The 12,286-nt window shown below is 38.8% G+C and overlaps 1 protein-coding gene across 1 annotated transcript in view; it reads right to left on the bottom strand.

Annotated features, from left to right (window-relative positions):
• Window positions 1-12,286, bottom strand: part of NIBAN1 (niban apoptosis regulator 1) — a 155,784-nt gene that overhangs the window by 127,300 nt on the left and 16,198 nt on the right. The window contains exon 3 of the mRNA XM_007937680.2: window positions 11,286-11,417. Coding sequence (XP_007935871.2) covers window positions 11,286-11,417 — 132 coding nt within the window. The remainder of the gene's footprint in view (window positions 1-11,285; window positions 11,418-12,286) is intronic.

Genomic DNA, 12,286 nt, shown 5'->3' on the forward strand with positions numbered 1-12,286 from the left:
TCTCTCTCTATAAATATATATATATATACTTTGCTGGTTTTTGTGTTTCTCTAGAGAACCCCATCCAACACACCACTCCTTGGAAGGAAGGTTGGGCAATCTATTTCCATAGTGATACCGCCTCGGAAATCCAAGGAGGGGTCGCTGTGAGTTAGATCTGACTCCACGGCACATAACAACAACAACATTTTACTACAAGCTCTAGTGGCTCAGTAGTTAACCGCTTAGCTGCTAACCAAAAGATTAGTGGTTCAAACCAATCCAGCAGCCCCCCACTAGGAAACAGACCTGGTGATCTGCTCCCATAAAGATTACAACCCAGAAAACCCTATAGGGTAGTTCTTCTCTGTAACACATGAGGGTCACTATGAGTCAAAAATCTGCTTGATGGCACCAAACAACAATATTTAAATTAGGTGAACTAAAAAAAAAAAAACTCTCCATACATTCAAAACAGGATTTTGAAGAATTATGGCAAAATGTATACATTTTTAAACACTTACAAGTTTGTTTGTTTTTTTAATTGAAATACTTGGATATTGACAAATTCGGCCACATATCTTAACAATCTGAAAAGGTTCAGTTGAAAATGGGCAAAGAAAAGAAAGCAATGTAATCTTGAAACTGTAGATTTGGGGATAAGCCTAGAAAATGCAAAGAGGAGAAGCACCAAAACTTGATTCAAAGTGAAACTTCAGCTAGTGCCAAATGCAGTGAGAACCTTATTAAATCCAAGAGCAAGCTCTATTCTTCCCAATTAATTAGTGGAAATCATACCAACAACTCCTCTATATTGGGTAATTACCATGGGCTGGGCTATGTGCTAAGTGCTTTAATTCATGTATTTAATCATCACAGCTACACCATGACAAAGGGATGATGCTCACCATTTTACAGATGAGAAAACTGAAGCCCAAGGAGATTTCTAACTTATCCAAAGACACATATCTCGTAACTGGTAATGGTGTGATTAAAAGCTCATAATAATAATCACTATACAATATTACCTCTCCTCATGTTATCCTGAAAGGATATTGTAAGGTACCCCACAAAATGTGAGGTGATTTGTTGTTATTACTATTATTTTTAATGTATTAATAATTTGCTTATGAATGCAAATCAAATGGTGAATAAAATCATAATATAAAAATGATATTGGACACTGCATGACAGAATTTTGCAAGACTAATGACTTATTCATTGCAAATATCTTTTTCAATAACATAAACAGTGATTATACATGTCAACCTTGCCAAATAGAACACACAGTAATCAATAGACTATGTCTGTGTAAAGAGATGATGGTGAAGCTTGATATCATCAATTAGAACAAGGCCAGATGCTGACTGTGGAGCAGACCATCAATTGCTCATATGCAAGTTTAACTTGAAGCTGAAGAAAATTAAAACGAGTCCACAAGAGTCAAAATACGACCTTGAGTATATCCCATCTGAATTAAGAGGACTTTTAAAGAACAGATTTGACATACTGAACACCAATTAAAAACTAGATGAAGTGTGGGATGACATCAAGAACATCATACATGAAGAAAGCACAAGGCCATTAAAAAGACAGGAAAGAAACAAAAGACCAAAATGTAGTGTTAGAAGAAACTCTGAGACTTGCTCTTGAATGGAGACTAGCTAAAGCTAATGGAAGAAATGATGAAGTAAAAGATCTGAGCAAAAGATTTCAAAAGGCAGCTTGAGAAGAAAATGAAGTATTATAATGAAATGTGCAAAGATCTGGAGTTAGAAAACCAAGAGAGAATAACACACTCAACATTTTTCAACCTGAAAGAATTGAAGAAAAAAAGTCAAGCCTTCAGTTGCAATACTGACAGATTCTATGGGCAAAATACTGACTGATGCAGGGAGCATCAAAAGAAGATGGAAAGAATACACAGAGTCACTGTACTAAAAAGAATTGGTTGACATTCAATCATTTCAGGTGGTAACATACGATCAAGAACCAATGGTACTGACAGTAGAAGTCTAAGCTCCACTGAAGGAGCTAGTGAAAAACAAGCCTCCAGAAATGGAAGGAATACCCATTGAGAAGTTTCAACAAATGGATGCAACACCAGAAGTGCTTACTCCTTTCTGCCAAGAAAATGAGAAGACAGCTACCTGGACAAAAACCCAGAGAGATCCGAATTTATGCACATTCTAAAGAAAGCTGATCTAACAAATGTGGAAGTTACTGAACAATATCACATGCATGTAAAATTTTGCTGGAAATAATTCAAAAATGGTTGAGGCAGTACACCAACAGAGAAGTGCCAGAAACACATGCCAGATTCAGAAGAGGACATGGAACAAGGGATATCATTGCTGGTATCAGATAGATCCTGGCTGAAAGCAAAGAATACCAGAAAGATGTTTACCTGTGTTTTATTGACTATGCAAAGGCATTCAACTGTGTGAATCATAACAAATAATAGACAAAATTGCAAAAGAAGTTAATTATGCTCATGAAGAACCTGTACAAGGATCAAGAGGCAGTTGTTAGAAGAGAATAAGGGGACATTGCATGGTTTAAAATCAAGAAACATGTGCATCAGGATTGTATTCTTTCACCATATGTATTCAATCTGCATGCTCAGAAAATAATTCAAGAAGCTGGACTATATAAAGAAGAACATGGCATCAGGATTGGAGGACAGTTCATCTGCTATTTGCAGATGATACAACTTTGTTTGCTAAAAATGAAGATGGTTTGAAGCACTTACTAATGAAGATCAAAGACTAAAGCCTTCAGTATGGATTATATCTCAACATACAGGAAAACAAAAGTCCTCACAACTGGACCAATAAGCAACATCATGATATATGGAGAAAAGACTGACGTTGTCAAGGATTTCATTTTACTTGGATGCATAATCAAGCACATGGAAGCAGCAGTCAAGCAATCAGATGACCTGTTGCATTAGGTGAATCTGACACAAAAACCTCTTTAAAATGTTAGAGAGCAAAGATGTCACTTTGAAGACTAAGATGTGTCTGACCAAAGTCATTGTCTTTTCAATTGCCTCATATGCATGTGAAAGCTGGATAAGGAATAAGGAAGGCCCCAGAAGAATCAAAACATTTGCATTTTGGTGTTGGAAAAGAATATTGAAAATACCGTGGACTCTCAGGAGAATGAAGAAATCTGTGTTAGAAGTACAGCCGGAATACTCCTTAAAAGGGAGAATGGCCAGACTTCATCTTTCACACTTTGATCATGTTGTCAAGAGGAACCATTCCCTAGAGAAAGTTATCATCCTTGGTAAAATGAGGGCCAGTGAAAAAGAGGAAGATCCTCAATGAGATGGATTGACACAGTGGCTGCAATGAAGGACTCAAGCATAGCAAGGATTCTGAGGATGGCGCAAGACCAGGCAGTGTTTTACTCTGTTGTACAGAGTGTATGAGTCGGAAACGACTCAACAGCACCAAACAACAAAAACATGGATAGGCAGAGAAAATATTAGTTTAATGAATATGGAGAAGAATAAGACTACCCAAGAAGGTACTGGAGCACTGCACTGCCTGGTAGTCTGTGGAACAAATTTGTATTTTATTTCTGTTTCCATGACAGATGGGAAGGAAATACATTGGTCTGTTAGTTTAAGGCTCTTCCTAATGTTTTATCATCAGAGTACTCTGTGGAAGTTGTCTTGACTACGTCTGAACTTGGAATCAAGAGTGCAGTTTTAAATCCAATACTACCTGTTTGGAAGGAAGGTTGGTCAATCTACTTCCATAGTGATACCACCTCAGAAACCCAAGGAGGGATCACTATGAATCAGGTCCAACTCAACAGCACATAACAACAACACATTTAACCAATAAACAGTAACTAGTCATTTCAAAGGGAGCTTGAGAAATCTATGTAGACTAAAAATGTATACAATATGATATCTGGACAGAACCATTGGGATCATTCAGACTAACTTTCTGCTTTAATCAAGGCCCAGAGACAATAAGTAACTTGTTTATGAGTTCACTTCTAGCTAGTGGTACAACTTAATCCCTCCTTGTGTTTCCAAGATGGTATATCTACGGAAGTAGATTGCCCAGTCTTCCTTTGGAGGAATGGCTGATGGGTTTTGACCCTCCAGCCTTCTGGTTAGCAGTCAAATGCCTTAGGCACTACACCACCAAAGCTCCTTAAGTTTTCCTACTACCTTCCAATGTGAGGTAAGAAATTAGCTCTAATAAAAACAGAAGTCCTCCCAGGTGCTAGGAACTTTATGTATTTTCTCCACATTTTACAGACAAGAAATATAATGAGATAACCAAGAAAAAGTCAATGGGGGAAAAAAAAAAAACATAAGGTGGAAACAACCCAAGTGTCCATCAACAAATGAATGGATAAACAAAATACGGTATGTCCATACAATGGAACATTATTCAGCCATAAAGAGAAATGAAATCTTGATACATGCTACAACATGTATGAACCTTGAAAATGCCAGGTTGGTGAGCAGGAATATACACACGATCATAGAAATATTTGGCTAATGATATTGTTACATGTGTATTTCTGCTACAAAAAATATCCATGTACATTACAGAAGTAACAGAGGACAAGGTTGGAGTAGCTTCTCAGTGACAACCGAGAACCTTGAGGGAGTGAGTCACTGGGCCTGTGGGCTCGAGACCATCAAGCTCAATTAGCACAACACAGTGCCTAAGGCATTTGACTGCTAACCAGAAGGCTGGTGGTTCAAACCCACCAGCCACTCCTGGGAAGGAAGATGGGGCAATCTACTTCCATAGAGATACTGCCTCGATGGACCAAGGAGAGCTCACTATGAGTTGAAATCAACTCAAGGGCAATGAGTTTGGCTTTTTTGGTTAGTACATAAAAATCCAGTTGGTTAGTACTTAAAAAGCCAGCCTGTGGCCAGCGGAAGGCAGGTGTTTGCATGGATAGAGCTGCCCTAGGGACAGGATGCAGTAAGCCATCCAAGGACCAGCAGAAAGCAGGTGTTTGCATGCATAGAGCTGCCCTAGGGACAGGATGCAGTAAGCCATCTGAGGACCAGCAGAAAGCAGGTGTTTGCATGTGTGAAGCCCACCCCAGGGGCAGGTCAAGTAAGTGAGCAGGGCAGGGGAGACCAGGAAATGAGCCGAGCAACAAACGGATGCCGTGTGCATTCAATTAAGGGAGAAAAACTTTTCTGTCAGTTTGTTGTATCATGGTAGCTTAAGTATTGTTGTGAGGCTGGAGGCTATGCCACCAGTATTTCAAATGCTAGCAGGTTACCCATGGTGGACAGGTTTCAGTGGAGCTTCCAAACTAAGACAGACTCAGAAAAAGGAAGAGGCCATCCACTTCTTAAAGAATTGGCCAGTGAAAACTTTACTCATATAAATAGCAATGAAACACTGTCTGATATATTACTGGAAAACTTTATGAATAGCCCTGAAACATTGTTAAGCATAGTGCTGGAAGATGAGCCCCTCAGGTCAGAAGGCACTCAAAACACGACTTGAGAACTGCCTCTAAGAGTAGAGCCAACCTTAATGATATGGATAGAGTAAAGCTTTCAGGGTCTCCATTTGCTGATGTGGCATGTCTCCAGATGAGACAAAACAGCTGAAAACATCCATTAATAATTGGAACATGGAATGTGTGAAGTATGAATCTAAGAAAATTGGAAGTTGTCAAAAATGAAATGGAATGCATAAAGACCAATATCCTTGGCATTACTGAGATGAAATGGACTGGTTTTGGCCATTTTGAATCAGATAATCATATGATCTACTACGTTGGGAATGACAAAATGAAGAATGACGTGGCATTCATCACCACAAAGAATGTATTAAGATCTATCCTGAAGTACAATGCTATCAGTGATAGGATAATATCCATATGCCTATGAGGAAGACCAGTTAACATTACTATTATTCAAATCTATGTAACAACCACCCAAGGCAAAGATGAGGAAATTGAAAAGTTTTTACCAACTTCTGCAGTCTGAAATTGACTGAACATGCAATCAAGATGTGTTGATTATCACTGGTAATTGGAATGCAAAAGTTGGAAACAAAGAAGAACCATCAGTAGTTGGAAAATACGGCCTTGGTGATAGAAATAATGCTGAAGATGGCATGATAGAATTTTGCAAGACCAACGACTTATTCATTGCAAATACCTTTTTTCAACAACACAAATGGTGGCTATACATGTGGACTTCACCAGATGGAAGGAATCAGAGGACTACATCTGTGGCAAGAGCCAATGCAGAAGCTCAATATGTTCAGCCAAAACAAGGCCAGGAGCTGACTGTGGAACAGACCATCAACTGCTCATGTGCAAGTTGAAGATGAAGTTGAAGACAATTAAAAGGAGTCCATGAGAGCCAAAATATCACCTTGATTATATCCCTCTTGAATTTAGAGACAATATAAAGAATAGATTTCATTCATTGTACACCAATGACCAAACACCAGAGGAATTGTGGGATGACATCAAGAACATCATCCAAGAAAAAAGCAGAAGGTCACTAAAAAGACAGGAAAGGAAGAAAAGACCAAAATGGATGTCAGAAGAGACTCTGAAACTTGCCCTTGAACAGAGAGCAGCTAAAGGAAATGGAAGAATCAACTAGATAAAAGAGCTAAACAAATGATTTCAAAGAGTAGCTCAAGAAGACAAACTCAACTATTATAATGAAATGTGCAAAGACCTGTAGTTAGAAAACTAAAAGGGAAGAACATGCTTGGCATTTTTCAAGCTGAAAGAACTGAGGAAAAAATTGTAATATTCAAAAGATTTCGCGGGCAATACGTTGAATGATGCAGAAAACATCAAAAGATGAATGGAATACACAGAGTCACTATACCAAAAAGAACTGACAGATGATAATCAATTTCAGGAGGTGGCATATGATCATGAACCAATGGTACTGAAGGAAGAGGTTGAAGCCACACTGAAGGAATTGGTGAAAAACAAGGCCCCGGGAATTGATGGAATACCCATTGATATGCTTTGACAAATGGATGCCGTGTGCTATGCCAAGAGATTTGGAAGATAGCTACCTGGCCAACTGACTGGAAGAGATCTATATTTGTACCCATTCCAAAAAAGGTGATCCCACAGAGTGTAGAAATTATCAAACAATATAATTAATATCACATGCAATTAAAACCTTACTGAAGATCATTCAAAAATGGCTGCAGCAGAAGAATCATATGCATATGAGAGCTGTATAATGAATAAGGAAGACTGAAGAAGCTTTTGAGTTGTAGTGTTGGCAAAGAATGCTGAAAGTACCATGGATTGCTAAAAGAACTAACAAATCTGTCCTGTGGAAAGAGGGATATCACAGCTGATGTCAGATGGATTTTGGCTCAAAGCAAAGAATACCAGAAAAATGTTGACTTGTGTTTTATTGACTATGCAGAGGCATTCAATTGTGTGGATCATAACAAACTGTGGATAACATAGAGAAGAATTCCAGAACACTTAATTGTACTCATAAGGAACCTGTACATAGACCAGGAGGCTATTGTTCAAACAGAACAAGGGGATGCTTCATGGTTTCAAATCAGGAAAGGAGTGTGTCGGGGTTGTATCCCTTTCACTTACTCAATCTGAATGCTGAACAAATAATCTGAGAAGCTGGACTATATGAAGAAGAATGTGACATCAGGATTGCAGGAAGGCTCATTAACAACCTGAGATATGCAGACGACACAACTTTGCTTGCTGAAAGTGGGAATGACTTGGAGCACTAACTGATGAAGATTAAAAACTACAGTCTGCAGCATGGAATACACCTCAATATGAAGAAAACAAAAATCCTCACAACTGAACCAATAAGCAGCATCATGATAAATGGAGAAAAGATTGAAGTCGTCAAAGAATTCATATTGCTTGGTTCTACAATCAACACCAATGGAAGCAACAGTCAAGACATCAAAAGATGTATTGCATTGGGCAAATCTGCTGTAAAAGACCTCTTTCAAGTGCTGAAGACCAAAGATGTCTTTTTCAAGACTAAGGTGCACCTAACCCAAGCCATGATATTTTCAATCACCTCATATGCATATGAATAAGGAAGACTGAAAAATAGTTGATGCTTTTTAACGTGGATGAAGTTGGAGGATGTTATGCTCAGTGAAATAAGTCAATCACAAAAGGACAAATATTGTATTAGTCCATTATTGTAAAAGTTAAGGAAAGGGTTATCTATTGAAGGAAATTTTCTTTATTGGTTACCAGGGGTGGGAGGGAAGGGGAAGGAATGCTGTTAGGTAGATAGAGATAAATATTGATTTGGGTGAAGAGAAGGGCAATGTACCAAATGTGAGTGACCAATATGGCAGCATTGAGGATGAGAAAGACATAGAGAGGTACATGGGAAATACAGACAACAAATATGAACCCTTTTGCATATATAGTACTGAGTTGTAAGTGAAGGCAAACATGGGTATAGGGACGGATAGATAGGTGGACAAGCTAAAGGTATGTCTATGAAATGGGGAGTGTATCCAAGATCATATATAGGGTTGGCAGACAATGGTCCTAGAAGTTTATGTGAATGATCAGAATTCCCAGGTGTATAGTAGAGCTGACAAGGGGCAAGGTTGTGGTCACTGATTGGTCACAGCCAGCTATCCAGAGCGACCGAGTAGTTGATCCTGCAGGCTTGGGACCATAGTCGCAGGGGACATCAAGCTTAATTGGCATAACATACTATACAAAACATTGTTCCACCTCCTACTTTGGTGAGTAGCGACTGGGATCTTAAAAGCTAGCAAGCTGCCATCTAGATGCAATGATGGGTCGCTCCTCGTCAAGAAGAAAGAAGAAAACCAAAGTTAATGGAAACAATCAGTCCTAGCGACTGGTACACCATCCGATCTGCAACCTATACAACTATGAGACCAGAAGAACTAGATGGTGCCCAGCTACCACTGTCATCCACTTGGAAGGGATGTAGGAGATCCTGCATAGAGAGGGAGAACAATGTGGAACAAAACTCAAAATCATTTGGAGGCAAAAAAAAAAAAAAGAAGAAAGGTGGGGACCAGGTTTGCTGGTCCAATAGAGCCTGGTGGAACCACTGAGACTATGGCCCCTAGCTGCCCTTCAGGTCTGGAACTGAACCCACACCTGTGGTTTCCAGCCAAACAAAGTACAGGCATGTGAGTTAAATATTTACCTCAAGTAGACACACGCCCTGGAGGGAACAATCATGGGAGAAGGAAGGGCTGCTTATGCACAGGGAGACAGCTCAAGGGGCAGGAGAGTATGGAGAGATGGACACTAGGAAGAGGTAACTATGGGGAGGAAGTGGGAGGGGAGCTGTTGCATTGTGGTAAACTGTGGTCAATGATATGCGACAAAGTATATGTGAACTGCTGTATGGAAAGTGGATTTGCTCTGTAAATCTTCATCCAAATCAAAATTAAAAAAAAAAAAAAAAGAGTTGATGGTTTTGAGTTGTGGTGTTGGCAAAGAATGCTGAAAGTGCCATGGATTGCTAGAATAACCAACAAATCTGTCCTGGAATAAGTGCAGCCAGAGTGTTCCTTGGAAGTAAGAATAGTCAGACTTCATGTCACCTACTTTGGTCATGTTGTCAGAAGGGACCACTCTCTGAAGAAGGATGCCATGCTTGGTAAACTGGAGGGTCAATGAAAAAGGGAAAGGCCCTCAACAAGATGGATTGACATAGTGGCTGCAGCCATGGGCTGAGATATAGTAGGGATGCACAGGACCAAGCGGTGTTTTGTTCCGTTGTACATAAGGTTGCTATGAGTCAGCAACAACAAACATAAAAATCTTGTTCTACATCTTATTTTTGGTGAATAGTGACTTGGGTCTTAAAAGCTTTCAAGCAACCATCTAAGATGCAACTATTGCTTTCTCTTCATCTGGAGCAAAGTGTTTCATATGGAAACACTGTCTGATGGACTACAGGAACCTCAGCCTTCAGGATCCTGAGACCAGAAGAAGTAGATGGTGTCCAGCTACCAATGTCAACCACTTGGAAAAGGATAAAAATTGGAGATTCTGGATAGAATGGGAGGAAAAATGAAGAACAAAATTCAAAAACACAAAAATGAACAGAATTACTGATTAGATACAGACTGGTAGATCCCCCAAGACTATGGCCCCAGGTTATCCTTCAGGCTTGGAACTGGACTTACTTCTGAGGATTTTGATCTCAGCCAAACAGTAGAAAGACCTATAAGCAGAACACCTACCCCAGGGAGATGCACCCTTTAGATCAATCAACCTAGAGAGATCAGAAGGACAGCATTTACACAGAGAGAAAGCTAGACAGACAGGTATGCATAATAGGAAAGACACAGGGGAGGGGTAGTCACAGGGAGGAGAGGGGAGGAGAGCTTTCTATTGTTGGGATTGTTATCATGGCCATGAAACCAAATACACATGAACTGTTTAGAATGAATCTGCTTTGTAAATTTGCACCTAAATCATAATAAAAATTTTAAAAAAAGAAAATACCATGCTAAGTGAAATACGTCAGAAACAAGAGGAGAAATATATGATCCCACTTATATGAAATATCTAGAATAGGCTAATGCACAGAGACAAAAGTTTATTAGTGGTTACTAGGGGTCATGGGAACAGAGAAATGGGAAATTATTATTTAAGGAGTATTCAGTTTCTGTTTAAGGTGATGAAAAACATTTGAAAATGGAGAGTGGTGATGACTGTACAACATGATGAATGTCATCAATGTCACTGAAATGTACACTTAAAAATGGTTAAAACTGTAAATGTTCTGTTATACATATTTTACCATAAAAATTTATAAGATAAAATAAAATCCATAAAGGTAAGTAGAATAAAAGTTTATAAAATGTCTGATTTCATAGTAACCAAGGAAAATTTAATAACAACCTTACGCAATAACTCCTCAGCTACCTGCCATGTACAAGTGTGAAGACATGAGGTTTACAAAGTAGACAGTGAGAAGTATCAGGGCAATGACTAACAAAGACCTCGAGTCTAAACGATCTTTGGAAAGGGTCCTGCCCTAAACACTGGTCACTCTGTACAATCTTCCATTTTCACCCTCACTTTCAATTACTTGCTCAAAATTTATCTTGCCCACTAGACTGCAAGTATTTGTCTGATCTACTGCTATATACCTAGAATTTAGTAGAACACTTGGCATATAATAGGTGTTCAACAAATATTTTTTAATGGAAATGAATATCTGAATGAATCAATACTTATTGAATGAACCAATCAACCTAGCCAATGTTTAAGAAGAGTGTAAGAACCATGGTAACAAGGAAATGTCTTACCTCTTTGTTCTCATAGCTCTCCACAGCAAAATCATTTTTAACTACAACATATCTGTCCTTCCATTTCTTTATGTCTTCAGCAAACTGTGATAGCTCTGCTTCATACAAAACAGTTCCAGGTGCCAATGGTGGCTTTAAAAAAAGAACAATAATACAATTAACTAACACAATAAAAAAAATAGCATAACTAAATGTATTCAAGGAAGTCGTGGTGGCACAACGGGTTATTGGAATAGGGTTGTGCCTTGAACACACTTGGCACTTAATAAGTGCTTGATAGACTGTGGGAAAGAGGAAGTGAGACAAGAAATCTTAAGTTGTGGATATCCACTCTAACACCCTGAACATGCCTCTGTGTTAATTCCTGAAAAAACACAAGAATTAGGAGGCTATCTTCCTATTCATCACAACTTCAGGCCAACCTCAAGAGTCACTACTTAATGGCTTTCCCAAATCCAAAAACCCATGGGGAGCCAGGCTATCAATAATCCATCACCAGATTTCTCAAGGGGAACAGGTTTGGTATTTGATTAAAGAGCAAGCTGGCACTGGCCAGAACACAACAATTCTATCTCTTGTATTTAAAAGGTTGAGAACTTTTCATTAATTCTGGTGACTTATGTGGTATAAGACAGTTTCTGGTAGACTCAAAGTTAAGCCTTCCATTGGTTCACTGTGTAAGGGATAATTCCTACTATGCCTCATTGTGCAACTCCCACATTATTTCAAACTATAGGAATAGGTCCCCTGCTTTTCTTGCTACTGGTATAGAATTTATATGTTTTTCTTTTATTAAAAAATCACAGTGCTTTTAGAAATTCATTTCTCCACTTTCAAGAAAAAATGTATATGAACCATACAGAGAAGACAGATATGTCAGTCTCTTTTAAGAATCTAAGGGCAGGGATTGAACCCACACCTGTGGTTTCCAGCCAAACAAAAGACAGGCATATAAGTTGAACATTTACCTCAAGTAGATACACTCCTTGGAGAGAACAATC

This window comes from Orycteropus afer, unplaced genomic scaffold, assembly GCF_000298275.1.
Source record: "Orycteropus afer afer isolate SDZICR_OR568_19922 unplaced genomic scaffold, OryAfe1.0 scaffold00043, whole genome shotgun sequence".
Classification (NCBI taxonomy): domain Eukaryota; kingdom Metazoa; phylum Chordata; class Mammalia; order Tubulidentata; family Orycteropodidae; genus Orycteropus; species Orycteropus afer.